At 35.2% G+C, this 20,714-nt stretch overlaps 1 protein-coding gene across 1 annotated transcript in view; it reads right to left on the reverse strand.

The window, feature by feature from the left end:
• Positions 1 to 20,714, reverse strand: part of CERKL (ceramide kinase like) — a 104,353-nt gene that overhangs the window by 50,801 nt on the left and 32,838 nt on the right. The window contains exon 2 of the mRNA XM_037523660.2: positions 15,190 to 15,432. Within this exon, the coding sequence (XP_037379557.1) occupies positions 15,190 to 15,432 (243 nt within the window). The remainder of the gene's footprint in view (positions 1 to 15,189; positions 15,433 to 20,714) is intronic.

Consider the following 20,714-nt stretch of genomic DNA (forward strand, 5'->3'; position numbering starts at 1 on the left):
TGTTTTAAGTCCTCTACCCTGTGTCTCCCTGTTCATAAAATGGTAACGATAACACAACCTGCCTAAGGGATGTTGTGAAAATTAACAGTAGTTGGCATGTATGAAACTCAGCACTCTCCTTGGCACACCAAGAATTCAAGATGATGATGATGATGATGACAATGAATTCTATCAGTATATATTAGGGAATTGACAGTCCCTCCCCTCCACATTTCTAGAAAGACTATGTAAGCTCAATAGTCTTGAAAAGCTAAAGGTTTTGTTATTGTGGGTTCTAAGGATGCTCAAAGATGGGAGTATCTTTTGCTAAGTAAGCTGTAAAACTAGGAACCAAACCCAGATTATGCAGATAAAAATCCAATTAGTCACAAAGACTCATTCATAAACTGGGCAATGATAGATTTTGCTATCACTTACATAAAAGGAATATAAATAGAGAACTCAGTCATGGCATCTTAGGGTGATCATCCTTCCCACCCATCTGGTCTGTTGGAGCTAAGAAAATCACCCAATTTCTGACAGATTTATTAACATCTGTGGTGAGCCATTTAAAGAATCTCAAAACAACAATTTGTTAGAGTTTAGACTTTAAAGTCTTGGGGGAGGGCTGGGGAAGAAGTAAGAACAAAGACGGAAGAAAGACAATGGACTATGGTGGCAGAATATGGGTGAGTTGGTGGTGGGTCACTAGGATGGTGATACCTCAAGAGGATATCCAAGGATATTACTTCAATTAGAAATATTTTTTTTTTTAGAAAAATGAAAAACTAAACTTCCAAGTCTTGATTTTTTTTTAACAAAAGGGAAATTTTTGTTTTTGATAGGACACTCAGACAATTCAGAAATGTCTAAATAATGATGTTTCCTTTTGTAAAGAAAACCACTAGTACGAGTCAGGCAGATATCTGTCCTCTCCGTTTTGACCCACCAATCTTGCTATCTAACCTCAGGGAACAGGAAAGCCCTGTTCCCTTGAATTTAAAGGGACCCTCTCTGTGGCCAATATCAAGGTAGCAGCATTAGCTAACCAATTTCATCAACTTCTCATCTTCCAGAAGTTCAACCAGAAGGACCCACTGATGGTATCCTTTGCAGTGTTGCCGAGGACTTGTTTTTTTATATCGTTCACAATATATTTAGTCCCCCAAGCAGTCATTGTACTCCATCTTTTGATAAAATAATTAAGTTTTCCTGTTGGTAAGCAGTGTAGCAGAAAAACAAGCATATTTCTTTAGGTAGAAAGGCTTGGTTGGGTTTGAGTTTTATTCCACCATTGGGTAACTGTGTGGCCCAGAGCAAGGCAGTCAATCTCTCAAAAATTTGTACCCCTATCTGCAGAAATTGAAAATATCTTGACCCCAAATTTCTGTGGTAAGGATTGTTAGTTGATGTTTAAAGCAACTAGGGTAATACCTAATGCATACATGACAAGCTCTCAAATCGGTGGACTTTATCTACATTTACTGGGTAAGCACTGTGGCAAGTGTAAGAAATGAAAAACAAACATTGAGCACTTTCTTTATGTGAAGTCCTATTCCATATGCTTAAAAAATAATCTCTGTGCTCTTGGGAGTTTATGGTCTATGAAGGAATTACCTGTATAAGTCAAAAATCAGAACATAAGCAATTGCATTTTCTACCAGAGGCATGAGAAGTGATAACAAAACTAACAGACAAAACTGATTTTGCTGTATGGTTCAGCTCTAGAGAAGATTTGGTGGTTACACCAACCTTAAACTGCAAACTGGACCTCCCTGGGCAAACAAGAGATTAGGAGCATCCTTAATAGATAAAAGTTCCCAGCTTTGCCACTTCTTTCACCTGCGGAAAGGCACTGAATAGAAAAGAACACAGCCCGAACCAGATGCTGTGAGGAACCCAGGAAGCCGCACACACTGTTGCCCATCTCTCCTCTTTCATAGGGGAAACAACCCACGTATATAAACAGAAAATTCAAAAATTTTCAAAATATATAATTTCCACTTAAATTAGTATCTCAAAGAACAATAAGTAGGAAAATGGTTGATTTATAAAATGTTATCACAATGCATGTAGTCTTTGCAAATTTCCACCTATCTGCCTCAAAGAGTAACAAATATATTCATATAAAATTAAAATTCCTGGAGTTACATATAATATCTATATAAATATCACACAATTTCATTAGCATTCTGGTAGTCTAATGAATGCCAGGGGGCTTAATAATTTGTCACTTAATATGAAATATTATGCATCTCCTACTTAGGCATACTGTGAGAATGCTGCTTTATCGCTTTTTACTTCATTTCTTTTCAGTGAAAAAAATTGTTCAATGACAATCCATTATACTCTCATCTAAGGACTGGTTCAACTTTCAATCTCTCCTGTGGGTTTACAACATTTAATATTTACTTTGGAAACTCTACTAAACATAAAGCCTGGAAATTGATCACAAACCAGTGTTTTCAAAATTCCTTTCAGCTAACAATAAGAACTTCTATATTTTTTATAAGGCATGCCCAGTTCATTCCAAGGCATATGAAAAGTCTCAGTTAGTAGTGATAGCTGCTATAAGGAATTTTAAATACTGCAAAATGCACTATAATATTACCACTCATTTTAAATGTTGAGGGTGAAGTTTTGAGTTTGTTCAATAAATGGTGCTGGGAAAACTGGGTCGCTACATGCAAAAGAATGAAGCTTGACCACTACCTCACACCATACACAAAAATCAACTCAAAATGGATTAAAGAACTAGACATAAGACCTGAAACCATAAAATACATAGAAGGAAATATAGGCGAAACACTACGTGATATTCACATCAAAGACATCTTTACAGACACATCACCCAAAGCAGTGATAGTGAAGGCAAAGATAAACAGCTGGGACTACATCAAATTAAAGAGCTTCTGCACAGCAAAAGAGACAATAACAAAAACAAAGAGAAACCCCACCAACTGGGAGAACATTTTTGCACACAACACTAATGATAAAGGACTGATCACAAAAATCTGCAAAGAGCTGATGAGACTCAACAACAACAAAGAAAATAATCCAGTCAAAAAATGAGCAGATGAGCTAAAAAGAAACTTCTCTGAAGAGGAAATGCAAATGGCCAACAGGCATATGAAAAAATGTTCAACATCACTTGCAATCAGGGAAATGCAAATCAAAACTACCATGAGATACCATCTTACACCAGTGAGAATGGCACATATTAAAAAAACTAGCAAAAACAAATGTTGGCGAGGGTGTGGAGAAAAAGGAACTCTCCTGCACTGCTGGTGGGAGTGCAAACTGGTCCAACCACTATGGAGAGCTGTGTGGAGATTTCTTGACCTACTAAACATAGAGCTCCCATATGATCCAGCAATTCCACTCCTAGGTATTTACCCAAAGGACACAGAAACATCAATTCCAAAGAGCACCTGCACACCTATGTTTATAGCAGCACTGTTTACAATAGCTAAGCTTTGGAAACAGCCCAAATGCCCAAAAATAGATGACTGGATCAAGAAGATGTGGTACATATACACCATGGAATATTACTCAGCATTCAAAAAAGATAAACACATGCAATTTGCAGCAACATGGATGGCGCTGGAAGGGATCATGATCAGCGAAATAAGCCAGAAAGAAAAAGAAAAATACCAGATGTTCTCACTCATAGCAGGAATCTAGAAAACTTAAATAAGGGACCAGGAAAATGAATAACTATAAGAAAGTGAAAATCAAAATCAACAAAAAACTATGAACCAGAGACACTTTTTGGGAGTGGGGGGTGGGAGGGGAGGGAGTGGGGTCAAAATGGGGGGGTTGCAATTGTATGGGGAATATAAAAATAAAATTTGTTATTATAAAAAAATGAACAATGATGTAAAAAATATATAAATAAAAAAATAAAAATATGGAGAAATGCACATGCAAAAATAAATTATACCACATATTGAAAAAAAAAAAGAATTGTCTCTTGATAAGCATTGCCAATTTGCCTATTAGTATGTTTATATATTGCTTTGGAAAAATGCATCACATGTAAAAATCACTTTTTTTTAAAAAGATTTTATTTATTTATTTATACAAGCACTGGGTACAGTCAGAAGCATGGGAAGGTGAGAGAATTCACAGAGCCAGAGCTGGGAACAGAACAGGCAGACTGAAGAAGTACACTGCTGAGGGGAGCAGCAAGCACAGCAGAAGAGGTCTGCGTGCCATGTGGGACCCTCACCGGTGGCCGGGGATCGAAACCGGCACAACAGAGGCTGCAGGCAGCTTCACAGCCCAGCATTCAACCACTGCACCACCAGGGAGGCCCTTAAAAATCATTATTCTTAACCTGTCATTTTCACAAGTAGTTTACCAATTTATCGTTAATTTTATATTTTTGTTTAAGAGGGTGAACGTAGCACTCCAAGACACTATAGAATGCTGAATCAATGTTGGAGGAAAAAAAGAACACTAGACAGGAATAAAGTTCAAACAAGATAATATAGTTCCTTCCAAAAAAGTAATGTTCTTAATGCCCTTTTTTTCAGAATAGAGACTAAATCTTACAGTAAATATAATACACCTAAGAATGATTGTACAGGGTCTCCATGGTGGTGCAAGGGGTTAAGGCACAGCACTATGAAGCTAACTGCAACCACTGCAGCACGAGTTTGATCCCCAGCCAGGGAGCTACCCACATGGCGCCGCAGACCTCTCCTGACTTACCCACTGCTCCCCTCAGCAGTGTATTTCAGTAGATCTGCCTGTTCTGCTCCCCACTCTGTCTCTGGTGAATCCTCTCACCCCCCACACTTCTGGCCTGTACCCCAGTTCTTGAATGCATAAGTATCTTTAAAAAAAAAAAAAAGAATGATTGTACAGGATACCACTGACAAGGCAACGCCACATTAGTTATGGGTCTGTGTTCCAGATTCAAGACATACAAGCTTGATCTTAGTTTCCCCACCATATATTAGTTGTTTAATTTCATATTAGAAAATATTTTTAACTATTTTAAGCCTTAATTATCTCTTGCATAAACAAAGATGATGATAACTTTTAATTCTACCATTTGCTAAATAATGCATTACTTTAATTCGTCAAACATCACAATAAAAAATTCATAAGTAATATTATTCCCCTTTTTACATAACATTTATGTTATTATGATGAGGATTTAATGAGAAAATTAATAACAATTGCTTTTAAAAGTATCTGGCATATAGTAAGTAAATGCTTAATAAATGTCAACTATTATTAAAATTTTAAATTTTAAAATGATTTCTCTATAATTCAGTGAAGAAATAAGCATTAATTTATTTAACAGCATAAACTTAATTCAACATTTATTGAAAATATTTAGAGAAATCTTTATTTAGGATTTTTAATAAAATCACATAAGATCTGACTAAGCATACCTAATATTTTTCTAAGAGAAGTAATTTAGTTACACAAGAGACAATTCAAGGACCTCTTCTTAGCAAAAGAAATTTGAAATGTATCAGAAATAACTCAAGAATGACGGTCCCTCTTCAATCCTATTCCCAGGTACTCTGTCAATGACTAATCTGGCAATACAATTTTCTTCTTTATGATATCAATTCATTATTTAAAATATAATCAATTATGTGCAAAAAATATATATAGCCCTCCCTTGGGGGGAAAAAATGTTACAGAGGCCTAGCAAGAAACCCCTGGGAAGATGGCTTTGTGTCACTCATCCCAAGCATAATTACTATTATGTTTCCAAAGCTTTCATTCCATCAATTCTATCATTCTTGCCTTCAGTTGAGAATAATAGCTGTGAGAGCAGATGCTAATAAGAAATATGAAAGGGCAAGAGGAACCCTTGACATATTTCTCTCAGTCTTTACCCGTTGTGAACCAGTTGCCAGGTAATATCTTGGAAAATAAGAGATAACCTTTAAAGAATATTTAACATAACAAGAATACAGAATATTATGCCACTAATATACCTGTCAAGGTACCTTTGATAAACATGGAGTTCAGAGTCCTACATGTGTTCATTAAATCAAACTTGTAGGTCAAATCTTCAACATCTGTAGTCCTTGGTTCTGGCAACACATTAAAATAACTAAAGAGATTTCTCAAAGAAATTCATTCCTGGGTCCACTGAGATTCATTTAATCAGAATCTCTGAATTCTCAAACTGAGAAACAGAAGGTCCTTAGATGGATGGGCTTTTTGAAACTAAAATTCACATATATGTACATGTTGGGAAAATTACTATCCCTTTGGATTACACACTATTCTTTTATGTGCTCAATTTCTCTTTAGATCATTTTAAATATACTTATTTCATATTCAGTTTTATTATGTAAACTTCTCGGGGATCTACTGCTACAGTTTGTTATGTCTGTCAATTTTTCTTAAGGTGATTTTTCATATTGCTAATGGCTGGAATGGAAATGGCTCAAAATGTCAAACTGGAACTCTATTTATTTGAAAATAGTCATTTTCCCTGTTCTTTATTGAGCAAGTTTTGCATTATAGCAATATTTCTGTACATGTATATTTTCAGTTACAAATTCAATGAAATTGGAGGTTTAATTTCAAAAGAATTTCTTTTCAATATGTTAATCTTTTGAAGAGCTAAGCAATGTTACTACTCATTAAGACTTTCACAGAAACTCTGTGTCTAGCTTAAAGAAAGAAGGAACAATGGTTAAGGACGGGTGAAAAAAATCCAGGCAAACTTATTTAACTTAGTTTTAATCTTTGATTTGATAAAACATATGTCTTTAAATGTCTATGTTTGGTAAGTAACTTCTATTGAAAAGAATAAAATATCATGGGTCGTCTAAAAATTCAAAATTTGTGGCTGCCATAGCAAGTGTGTATTTGAGAAACTGAAAGATATGAGATCTGTATCTACCTGGATGTAAACCAAACTGGCATGACTGGATGAAATATGCTAAGAAGTTATTCCTAAGGATGACAAAATCAGATTAAAAAAAAATAAGACTCCACATACATATGGAAGCTTTGAATGCTTTGTATATAAAAAGTCCTCAGAACTACTCAATAAAAAGCATGTTGATTAGGAGTTACACTCAAGAGGGTAACGGCAGGTGGAGAATCCACACAGGGAGCAAAAGGGTTGGGGGAGTAGGTGACACTCCACAGGGACTAGTTCAAAACCAGTGCAGAAGACACACATCACATGACCTTTGCTATGTCTAGTACTTCAAATGGGATTGGGCTTTGGTATTAATGTATAAATGATACATATTTAATCAGTTTACACATTATTTTAATACTGATGTAAAAGCATTCAATACTGACATGCATGATTTTAATATATATTTTAATAATAAAATCCAACTCAATTAGTCATAAGACTGTCTTGATCCACTGTTTACAAAAAAAAAAGAAGTAACAAAACTACCTGCATTTCAGACAATGTTCATGCAGAAAATAACGTATCCCTAAAGAATCAAGTTTCTTGATTCAAACAGTGCAGGACCAGAAGTGCCTACAGCTATCAAACTTTAACATATAATAAGTGCTCATTTTAAAATAATCATTGTATAATACCAATTTCCAGTTTACTTTTCCTTATAAACATATCACTTGGCAGCATACCAAACATTTTATTATTCTGTTCTCCTAATAAGAAAAATTCTGCCTGGTTCATTATAATATCAATAGAACATCTACTATGATTTTCTTGCACAAAACAATGTAAGTATTAAACAAAGTCAATGTTTAGGAAGTCTTGATATTTGCTATCAAGGAAAGCATCTTATAATGAGCAACATTATTATCCCATGGGAAACTAGGAAAAATTACTCTTCTTAGAAACAAAAAACAAGCATTTGAGTATTTCATTTCTTTTGTTTTTCATAGCTGAAAACCGAGTGAGTGAAATGAAAAAGCAGGCTACATTATAAGAATAAAATATTTTAAATAAATATGGCTCATTTACATTTGCCTACTTCATGGAATTAGCATTTAGAAGTAAAACAATAATGCCCAAAATGACTCAACCAATTATGTGCTAAAAATACCTTTGCTAACTGTCTCTGAATAAGTATTAAGTACTGGAAATAAATTAGCAAAACCTAAATATAAGAAAATCCAAAGGTCTTGTGCTAGAAGGATTGTTTTTTCGTTTGTGTTTTTTTTTTTTAACCTTTCCTTCTATTTTTTTAGCTCTGGATTTTGTCTTCTCTGTTTATTTAAATATATGCCTATACACATTTTGTATTTAATCATTTACTTAAAAAAAAAAAAAACTACTACTCCCTTGCAAATATTCATCCAGCCCTATCAACTCCTTCTGCATCTCTTTTATACTTTTTGCATGTTTCTCGCAAAACACCAGCTTGCTAAGTGCCTCCAACAAAGTGTTGTGATACATATAGCTCCAACATGTCTGGAACAGAACATCTTTCCTTCAGATCAACCAATGTGCAGATTTTTTATCTGTTTATGGCATTATCATTCTCTAGGTTACTTAGACATAGGAATCTAAGCTTTTAGACTTTTTAAAAAATTGTGGGTTTTTTTTTTTTTTTCACTTCCATGGCTTTTAGCTAAGTACCCCCTGCACACCCCACATTCCCCACTGGAGATCAACCAGTTCAACTCCTATAAAATTTTTTCGCTTATTCTTAGTAGCCCTCAGTAACCTGAGTTTCTTTGTTTTGGCCTCCTGTTTGGAGTTCCTGTCAGAAAGCCTATAAAAATGTTTTACAGTATAAGTTAAAGTTTTTGGGGAAAGGTTCAAAATCTAGAGAAGGTTGCAATTAACCAATTCTAGGAAACTCAAATATGCATAAACTGGATCAGACCCAAAGGGAATACAAATAAGATATCTAATGTGCATGAGCTATGTTTAGAGGTCATGGTTTATCTTCATATCACAGGTATAAAAAAGCTTAAAAATTTAAATGACTTACCACAAAACTACATCATAGGCTTATGAATGACTACAGATCTAATGGTTACATCTTCTTAAAGATCTGAATTTTGGAATCAATGATCAATAATTATTATCCCCTATTAATCATTTCATATATTTGCTGAAACCCTAACACATGTATAATATGGGTTTTCTTTTGTCTCCTAGGGCAAGGGCTTTTTATACAAGATTACATCTCATTTCATTTTTGTATTCTTAGCATTTAACACAGTGTCCTATTCAAAACATGTATTGAGTAAATTAGCCTACACTGCCTATTAGAAAAGTCAACCTAACTGTATTGACTATTACTAAGAATAAAAAAAGGGATTGTGCGCAACTGTTGTAAAAAAGTAGAATGTAGAAGTACTTCTCTTCAAATAAAAATAATTTTTTCTTGTGGGACCCTAGCAGGCGGTCAGAGAACGAACGGGCGCTGCAGAGGCTGCGGGCAGCCTCGCAGCCCAGCGCTCAACTGCTGCACCACCAGGGGAGGCCCTAAAAATAAATAATTTTGAGCTGTATTTTAATTTATAAACCTACTTTAATCTACTTACTCTTTCTGAACTACTCTTAAAACTTCAAGTATTTCTTGGGAATAAACCTAACAAAAGAGGTGAAAGACCTATACAAAGAAAATTATAAAACACTATTAAAAGAAATAGAAGAAGACACAAAGAAATGGAAAGACATCCACTGCTCATGGATTGGAAGAATTAACATTATTAAAATGTCCATCCTACCAAAAGCAATATTCAAATTCAATGCTATTCCAATAAAAATCTCAATGACATTCTTCAAAGAAATAGAACAAATACTGATGAAATTCATATGGAACCACAAAAAACCACAACTAGCCAAAGACCTACTGATGAAAACAAAGGAGAAAGGAAGTATCACACTTCCAAACTTCAAGCTATACTACAAAGCCATAATAATTAAAACAGTTTGATACTGGAACAAAACAGACACATAGACCAATGGAACTCAACAGAGAGCCCAGAAATAAAACCACACTTATATGGACAACTGATCTTTGATAAAAGAGCAAAGAATATTCAACGGAACACGGACAGTTTGTTCAATAACTGGTGCTGGGGAAACTGGACCACCACAAGCAAAAAAATGAAACTAGACCACTACCTCTCACCATGCACACAAATCAACTCAAAATGGATAAGAGACTGGATATAAGACCTGAAATCATAAAATATATAGAAGAAAATATAGGTAAAACACTACAAGACATACATCGCAATAACGTCTTTAAAGACTCATCACCCAAAGCAAAGAAAGTCAAGGAAAAGATAAACAGCTGGCATTACATCAAACTGAAAAGCTTCTGCACAGCAGAAGAGACATTAACCAAAACAGAGAGACACCCCACTGATTGGGAAAAAATTTTTGCACTCCAGTCATCTGATAAGGGACCCATCACAAAGATATACAAAGACCTCACAGGACTCAACAAAAACAAAATAAACAATCCAGTCAAGAAATGGGCAGAAGAACATAAAAGACATTTCTCCAGAGAGGAAATGCAAATGGCCAACAGGCATGTGAAAAAATGTTCAACAGCCCTAATAATCAGGGAAATGCAAATTAAAACCACATTGAGATACCACCTTACACCAGTAAGAAAGGCACATATCAAAAAAACAAGCAATGACAAATGTTGGCAAGGATGTGGTGAAAAAGGAACTCTTCTACATTGCTGGTGGGAGTACAAACTTGTCCAACCACTATGGAAAGCTCTCTGGAGGTTCCTCAGTCTACTAAAAATGGAGCTACCACATGACCCAGCAATTTCCCTACTAGGGATCTACCCAAAGGACACAAAAACTTTGATTCAAAAGACCTCCTGTACCCCTATCTTTATTGTAGCACTATTTACAATAGGTAAAACCTGGAAACACACCAAATGCCCCAAAATAGATGACTGGATCAAGAAGATGTAGCATACATACACAATGGAATATTATTCAGCAATCCAAAAGATAAACTCATGCTATTCGCAGCAACATGGATGGAACTAGAAGGAATTATGCTCATGAAATAAGCTAGAAGGAAAAAGAAAAATATCGCATGGTTTCACTTATAGCAGGAATATAGGGAAACCCAGTAAGACATCAGTGTAAAAAAATAATAACAGTACGAAACACAACAAAGCAAAGACAGACAATTATAAATCAGAGACATACTGCAGGGGAGGAGGAGGGAGAGGGAGCAGAGGGAGGGAGGGAGGAGCACGGGAGACTATGGTGATGGTGCATGGGTAGATTGGTGAAGGAAATTATGGGGACTACACCTGAGGGGGTGGGAGAAAGAAAATATTGTTTAAAAATGAACAATGATGTAAAAAGTTTTAAATATTAATAAAAAAATAAAAAATGGAGAGATAACAAAAAACAAACAAAAATACTTCAAGTATTTGAGAATTTCCTACTTCCTCCTACCACTGCCAGTTGTTTGTTGTTTGTTCTTCAGAAATTACTAACATCTCATTGATTACTCTAGTTCAAAATATAAATGTGCATATTTGAAACTAACTCAATATCCACATATACTAAAATTATAATTGGTAAAGTAAACTATCAAAGCAACTAGCTGAAGCTTTGAATATGTCTTTATCAGTAGAGGAGAGCAAGGACAGGAGGAAAGATAAAAAAGGCTAACAGAAAATGTTCTATTTTTTTATTAAAGATAACATTCAAAATAAATCCATGCAAAAAAAATTGATGTTCTGTTTTTGCCATAGAACCAGTGAAAAGCAATCTTTGCACTTAAAAATGTAATATACAACTCTAAGTCATTTATATAATTCTTTATAATGTACGCTATCTCTCACCCCCTAAAATGCAAATCAAGTCTGCATCAAACACAAATTCCTAGTGTGGGCACATTTTAAAAAATTAATTATGGGCCCTCCCCGGTGGCGCAACGGTTGAGCGCTGGGTTGCGAAGTTGCCCGCGGCCTCTGCGGCGCCGGTTCGATCCCCGGCTGCTCCCGGGCCACCGGAGGAGGGTCCCACATGGCGCGCAGACCTCTCCTGCCGCCCGCTGCTCCCCTCAGCAGTGTGCTTCGTCCTTCTGCCTGCTCTGCTCCCTGCTCTGGCTCTGGTGAATTCTCTCACCCTCCTGCGCTTCTGACTGTACCCAGTGCATGTATAAACAAAACAAACAAACAAACAAACAAATAAATAAAACATGCCTCTATGAAATAAATAAATAAAAATTAATTATGAATCAAGGAATAATCACCATCTGCAAGATTTGATCCTGCCTCATAGAGAATAGGAATAGTGGATAAGAGACAGGAAGTAACCCATCTAACCCTCAGAATCCAACCAGGTCCAAGACCTGGATGAGATAAGCAATCACCCTCATCCCTCACCCCCCTCCAGGAAGACTGGAGACAACACTGTTCTCCTCCACTGAGCCTACTGTAACTGACTCTCATATGATAGACACTGTAGAGAGCATCTGGGTTGCATGGATTTGGAAGTGAAAGAAACATCAAGGAAAACCTCCTAAGACTGTATCCTTAATAACCACATCTGGTCAAGAGCTTTGAGCCTTGACTGTTCACCTGTGTATGGTGAAGCTGACCCTTACCTATCTGTGAGGAATGGGGATGAAGAGTTGGCTACTTCTATAGGAGCTGCTGAGTTCATGTAAGAACAAAGATGGCACAATTGTTCATTCAGACAGTCTTGGTCAGGTTTCTTCGTTGTTCTAACCCTGGTTTATTGGTTTATTTGTAGTAGCTGACTTTAAGTCAGTCTATTTGCTTTTAACCAGCAACCTCACTCTGTATTCCAGGCCATGACAGAGAATGTGACTCCATATATTTTATTGCCTCCAACTCTTGTCAGAATTAAAGGTACAAAAAGTAACTTTCCTAAAGAATAACCTAAAAAATATGTAGTTTATTCATTTTGGTAATTTAGCTAGGTTTTAACCGGAACCAAACCTAAACATCATTCATTAAGCTGGAAAAAAATTTGGACAGTTTGTTTCTTGTTTTGCTTTTTTGAGGTAGGGGGACAAGTCCCTCTTGTCCTATAAAATTGCTGTTACTAAATTGAGATTTGTTGGGATGTCCTCTGCTTATTTGCTATAGATTTTATGGGTGAGATACATTGAGGACATTGCCTCTCACATCACTCGGCCAGCCCTTCATAAGCCCCATGGGAGGACATTTTCTCAGACTTTCAGTGCAAGCTAGAGCTTTATCTCTCCTAATCAAATGATGCATTCTTATTTTATAGATCACAAAATCTCACAAGTACCCTGTCCATAAATTTCCTAATATGTCCATATTCAATTGAACTTCCTAATTTTTCATTTTTACATTGACTTACAAAAAATCTCCCTGACATGAATTTAAAATAGCACTGTAGGGCCTCCCCGGTGGTGCAGCGGTTGAGCGCTGGGTTGCGAAGCTGCCCGCGGCCTCTGCGGCGCCGGTTCGATCCCCGGCTGCTCCCCGGCCACCAGAGGAGGGTCCCACATGGCGCACAGACCTCTCCTGCCACCCGCTGCTCCCCTCAGCAGTGTACTTCGCTCCTTCTGCCTGCTCTGCTCCCCACTCTGGCTCTGGTGAATTCTCTCACCCTCCCGCGCTTCTGACTGTACCCAGTGCATGTAAAAACAAAACAAACAAATAAAATAAATAATAAAATAAATAAAAAAACATGCCTAAAAAAAAATAAAAAAAAAAATAAAATAACACTGTAAAAGATCCACCCTTTCAGATAAATTAACACAACTATGGCCTCTGTGGTTTCCTGCATCTGCAAAGAATCAGGTCTCCACAATGCCCAAAAGGGACAAAGAGGAAAGCACAGAGCCATGGAGAAACAGTGTCTCCTAGTTTTAATACAATGTATTTCAGCTTTCTTCCATGAGCATAACCTTATCAGTTGGCTGCCTGTGGCCAACTTGAGTCCTTAGTCTTCCTGAGCAATGATATCTAGCCTAAAACTTTCTATCCTCACCATGTGCCTGCTCTTTGGCTTCCATTTCTGTCCTGTGTCATTTTACACCATCAATTCTGCCAGCTGCTTCTACCCTGATCAACTTGGCAAACAAGATGAAACCAGCTAAGAGGAAAGAAAGATTTACAAAAAAAAAAAAAAAACCACAAAAAAAAAACACAAATATATGAGGGAAAAAAAATCCTAAAACTCACTCTAATTATATTTTAATCTTCTAGAAAGTCAAATTGTATTGTATTTGTATTCATGTATTTAATATATAAAATATAAATGCCATTTAGAAATGTCAGATACACTGAATTCATTAGGATATATTGTTGTAGTAAATATGTTCTCCTTTTCTCTGGATATTCACCTTTAGAACAATCTACCCTCAAATAGAAAAAAGTATTTTCTTCAATAACCTGTTGTTATCAAGTTGCCCAGTACGTATGTGCACTTGCCATCAATGTGTAGTGGAAGGAAAATAATTCTAAGCTTAAGAGAGGGATTAATAAAAAATTAAATACACTTTCAAAGACATCAAAATTATTTAAGAGTGTTATTTTGGATTGTCAAAGCTTCTTCATGGAAGTGTCCATCCAAGAATTACTTCCTAACTCATTCTATCTGGCCAACATTACCCTGATTTCAATGCCAGACCAAGATCCTACAAGGCATGAAACTTATGAACACTAATATAAAAGTCTTCAACAAAATACAAGCAAGCCAAATTCAGTAACATATTTAAATAATCACACACCATGATCAAGTGGATATATTTCCTGTTTATAAGGATGACTTAACATGCAAAAATCAATGTAATCCACACATTTATAGAAGAATTATAAAATCACATTATCATCTAAACTGATGTAGAAATAGCATGTGCAAAGGTCAGCACCCTTTCATAATAAAACACTCAATGGGCCTCCCCGGTGGCTTAGTGGTTGAGTGCTGGGTTGCGAAGCTGCCCTCAGCCTCTGCGGCACCGGTTCCATCCCCGGCAGCTCCCTGGCCACCAGAGGAGGGTCCCACATGGCGCGCAGACCTCTCCTGCTGCCCGCTGCTCCCCTCAGCAGTGTACTTTTGTCCTTCTGCCTGTTCTGCTCCCCGCTCTGGCTCTGGTGAATTCTCTCACCCTCCCAGTGCTTGTACAAATAAATAAATAAAAATAAAAATAAAACACTGAAACTTGGAATAGAAAGCTACCTTAACATAATCAGAGGTTCCTGTAGTCATAAAAATATCATAATGTTTAACCCAAATCAAGGAAACTATACTCATAAAAGAAATCCCATTAGAAGCACTTACCTGCCAAAATTTTCTTGAACTGTCTAAACCATATATCACAGTAGTCTTCACTTAAGTTAATAAGATCAAGTGTAGAATCCTTTAATTTATTTTGTTCCTTTTTCAAACAAAAAAATAGAGTGATACCTAATAAAGTACCACTGCCTTCTGGTTTAGCAAAATAACGACGTTTCAGCCTGACAGAAAATATGTCCTTAAGTTCAATAAATTCTTCTTTACAGAGCAAATCAAGCTTGGAGTCACCTGAAAAGAAATTAAAACTTCAATCAAAATCATTGTATGAACTATAGCAAAAATCCAAAAAAATATCATCTGTAATTTAATTACATTCTCTTATGTCAGTACCTATATCATATGGGGCGAAAAGGGGAAATTGTGTCTATTTTCCCCAACAATGAAAAAATAGAAAAATAAAGAAGAGTCCCTGCCACACAAAATCTAGGACATTTAGAAATTTGAATCTATTTGATGCATGAAGAATTCCAAAAAAAAAAAAAAAAAAAAAAACCAGAGCAACATTTCAGTAATAATAAATTATCATGCAAAAGATTCTTTGGTACTAATAGGGCAACGTAAATGCAAAGAATAGAAGTTCATTAACAGCCGGATATAATGACAGGTTGTTGAAGACAACATGTAAAGGAAAGGATATGTGCACTGTGGTTAAATAACATGTGCAAAAATGAAAACAGAGTAAAATTACCGTGAGATGAAAATGTTACAAATTCCTACCAAACTAGAACAAAAGACATATCTCTTGTAAATTGCAAATTTAAATATACTAAACCAACAGCTAGTATTAAACTTGCTAGTTTAATTTTTCAGAAAAATTTCTGAAAACAGGGCTAGAAAATCTATTATCACTCTTACTATTTCAAATTATTCTGGACTTTCTGACCATTTACCATATGTTAGGAAAATGAAATATAAAACAACAATCATGGAAAGAGGAGAAGGGAAATTGAAATTATAACTATTTATAGATGACACCATATTTGCAAAATCCAAAAGAATAAATTAAAAATCATTAGAACTTATAGAACTTATTATAGAACTTAGAACTAGAAATACCCTAAGAAAGCTGGTTATAAATATGTTGCTATCCATAAAGAAGGCATAATGGGGACAAAGAAATCTCAGACCAATTACTGTATTAGATATAAGAATAAATTTAGCAAAATGTGGACTTACATGAGGAACAAGCCATTCAAAATATACTCAGAAGCAAAGAATTGAATGGAGACATATCAATTCCAAGATATTGTACTTTCCATGCTAGTGTTATTAATAACAACTTAAAATGCAGTCTTGACCAAAGTCTCAGTGATATTTTCTTTTATATAAGGGACAAGGAATCTGATCAAATGATTTGCAAATTTTCTTGAAATGAATATATCAACAATATATTTTAAAATTACATTAGTAATGGGAAGTACATGCTCAAACATTTTTTAAACTATAATAAAACAGTCACTTATTAGGGGCCTCCCTAGTGGCACAAGGGGTTCAGACACAACCTATGAAGCTATCCACAGCCTCTGCAGCATGGGTTTGATCCCCAGTCAAGGAGCTACCCACATGGCACAGCAGACCTCTCCTGCCTTGCCTGCTGCTACCCTCAGCAGTGTTTTTCAGTCAATCTGTCTGTTCCATTCCCCACTCCGGTCTCTGGTGAATCCTCTCATTCCCCCACACCTCTGGCCTGTACCCCAGTTCTTGTATGTATAACTAAATCTTTAAAAAAAAAACACATCTTGGATTAGATAAATGAATAGTCTGAGAAGTGCTTATATATATTTAAAAAAATCACTAATGAAATGTAGCATCTAAGCTAAATGGGAAATATTCTGTGAAATGTGATTTAGAATTCTTTTTAAGAGAGAACACTAGTGACCTATCTCATAACATGAACAACAATATTTCTAAATTAGAAAAAAATTTAAACAACCATAAATTAGAATAGCCATAAGCATGATAGTAAAAGCTGACATACAGAAAAAACAAATATTTAATATGGAAATTACTTAATGCCTGAAAAATCTTAAAGACTAACTGGACAAAAATATTTGCAACATATCCAGTTAATTAAACTATTTAATCAAATAAAGAAACACTTTGGTGGAAAAGTACATAAAAGATCCAAGCAGGCATTTCACAAAAGAAGAAATGCAAATTGACCAATGAACATATGAAAAAAGTTCAACCTAATTAGTAATCAAAGAAATGCAAATTAAAACAACAAGATACCATTTTTTGCCTTTTAGATTGGCACAAGATCAAAACTAATGCTCAATGACAGTTTTGAGTACAGGGAACCAGTCCCAGTTGCTAGTGGGAATGCAAAAATGGTAACTGCTGGGGAACAAATTGGGACTATGTATCAAAGATTTCAAAATGTTAATTGCAGCAGTATTTATAAAAGCAAGAGTATTTATAAAAGCAATATTCATGTTCAATAGGAGTATGGTTCAATCACAGTCATCTGTGGCTCATAAATGAACAAGTAAGGTGACTGTTCTCACCTAGAAAGATATTCATAGCAGTTAAAAATAAGTGAAATAAAAGCAAGTTCCAAAGAAATTGATCTCACTTACACAAAAAGGAGAAAAAAAGAAAACCCAATTAGAAAATAAACAAATTTAACATTGGTTACTTCTTAGAAATAGGAGGTAGAATATATGAGACAATTTTTCCTTATAAACCTTCATAATTTCCCCTTTCTGTGATTAGGATTTTGTAATTTTTTAAAAGTGCAGAAAAGGCAAAATGCTTTAAAACACATACATTTCCCACCTAGCAATTTACTTCCAGAAATATACCCTAAAGGAATAAATAATATGCACAATTTAGCTAAAGAATGCTTACCCAAGCATTAATTGCATTAAACTTAGAAACAACCTATATGTGCAATGGAGTACTGGTTCTGTAGAATAATGCATATTTTAACCATTACAATATAGAAATCTGAATGGAATGGTGTCAGATATATAGCATAGTTCATTTCTGTTACTGTTTTGTGTTTATTGAATATATAATGCATGTGTAATATATTTTCATATGCACATATGAATATGCCTGTGAAAACTTGGAAGGTAAGACTGTAGTTTAGTTTGCTTACATGAATTTCTAATTTTTCCATAACGAAAATATTTTTGTAATTGAAAAAGTGTTCCCTTTGTCACCCTAAAACTGTTCCTGATCATATTCCTTGCTTTAATTTTTAAAATGACATTCTCTAACAGGTTAGCCTATATTTAATGAGCATCTGCTTATTATCCTAAGCACTTTACAAGTATTATCTCATTTAATCCTCACACCAGCCACCAAACCTATGAAGCAGATGCTAAAAGAGAAGAAACTCAGGACAGAGAGGTTGAGTAACTTTCCCAAGGTCAGAGATGGCAAGATTTAAATACAAGGACTCTGGCTGACCTTTGTCACAATTTCTTAACCACATTGGAAGGACGCAAGGACTTTGACCCTTCGAAAAACCAGTCAAACTTAAACCTTTAGGCAAATCATTGTTCTGTCTTCAAACTAGTCCTTAGGAAAACAGCCAGACAACAAATGGGCTAGTTAACTGAGGAGCATTTTATCAGAAAATGCTGCAGCTTTTGAGAGGCTCTGAGGTTAGTAGCAACCAGGAATTCAGGGAACTGAAAATTCTGAATATCCCTACATTTATCTTTCCCTGCACAGACTTCCAATCTCTGTGTTTACCCACAGATTCAAATTTGGAGTTTTCATTTAGAATAGTCTCTGTGCCAATAAGATGAGACTAAGAAGAACTATTACAGGTTTCAGAAGAAACATTGCATCTTGTATTTGAAAGGAAAATATAATTGATCTGTGAATAAAATACTTCTGAAATTTCTAACAGTTGGCAAATGTTCTCCAGCACTCTTTCTTTCTCAGCAACTGTACAACTCTGTCAGGCGCCAATTTCCTACATAGAAACTCTGATTTATTACTCATGCAATGCTGATCATTTATATTATGTGACTATCTGCTCAGTTCTCACATCACAGGACTCATTTTATTTTGAATATAAGTATTTCATAACAAATGTAAAAATGTGTATATTTTTCATTTTATAGAAAATTGTTTTCTCATTTTAAATACAGTCAAGAATAAAAGTTACAATTCTGTGCACTTGAATTTACATTTTTATTTAAAACTTAGAACTATGTATTAATCAGTTCTCAGATTAGGCTCTGCTTTTCTATCTTGTTTTTAAAATTCTTAAGATATGAGTAGTGGATTGGTTGGCTCTATGGGGCAACGGGGCATTGGTTTTCTAGTCTTGAAAGAGAGCTAAAGCCAAATGTTCCTCAGGTTTCTAGGTGGAAAGCCCTCAGGCTAACCCCCAGTGACCTGGAAGATTCTACAGATCTGAGAATGTAAGCTGAAAATCTAAGGTGGTCATTGTTTGTCCTCAGCCCTCACTCCAAACACTTACTCTCTGACACGCTGAGAATAAACAAATATTTCTGGGGGAAAAAAAACAAACAAAAACAATTTAAGAGGAAAATAGAGAAAACAATTGTTTGAGGTCTAAAAAAGTTAAACACTTAACTAAACCCGTGGTAGCAGTATGACTCTGAGCACTTTATTCTCCATGTGAACCAAAAAAACACAGCTTTTTATTTAAAAACAATTCTATTTATAAATGTAGATGTTATATCTTTGCTTACACTTTCATCTACAGGAGAGCTGTTCTGAGCTCCATGATACCACCTGTTTAGTGCAACCAGTTTCTGCCACAAATAATTGCAAAAGTTTTCATCTTTGTATGTAAAAGTCACATTCCCTTGTACAGCCTAACACATGCAGATAGGTAGATAGTATATTAAAAGGAAATTAAAAATTAATAAATATAGCTTGGGACGTGTATTTGAACATAAGGTAAATAAAAATGTATTTGACCTTAATATTAAAATATACTGTCAGTGAAAAATATGAAATACTGTTCATAGGTTATATTGCAATATGCATATTTGCTAACAGTAAATCAAAATATAAAAATCATCTACATATACTTTTCTGAAGGTTATGAGAAGTAAAACCTCACAGATAACATGTAATTTTGCTTTGTGGCAGGTCTTTTATTATTTGAAATCTATTGGTTCTTTAGTATCATATTGGTTATAGCTGGTTGTTTCAGAACATTAACTGTCCTCTCACATTACTTACAGAGATACTGGGGACCATCTGTTCTTGGAAGGGATTTAAGTATACGTCTATTGGATATCATGCTACTTATTTAATTCAGCACCCACTTCCTATTGTTGTATTTTCTTGGGGGGAAAAGTCAATTTAATTACAGGGAATAAAGATAACCTCTCCTGGCAGGTTACCCCGTCACCATGAGAGCAAAGCAGAATCTGCTTAAAGTGGGTTACAGTGGTTAACAAGAAGAGTAAAACCAACAACAATTAAAAATATTTAGCAAAGATTTAACAAAAATAGAACACTGGATGGCACTTTTAAAAATATTACTGTAAGCCTAGGGCTTGTCTAAATCA

This window comes from Talpa occidentalis, unplaced genomic scaffold, assembly GCF_014898055.3.
Source record: "Talpa occidentalis isolate TD23 unplaced genomic scaffold, MPIMG_talOcc4v2.1 talOcc4.3, whole genome shotgun sequence".
Taxonomy (NCBI): Eukaryota; Metazoa; Chordata; class Mammalia; order Eulipotyphla; family Talpidae; genus Talpa; species Talpa occidentalis.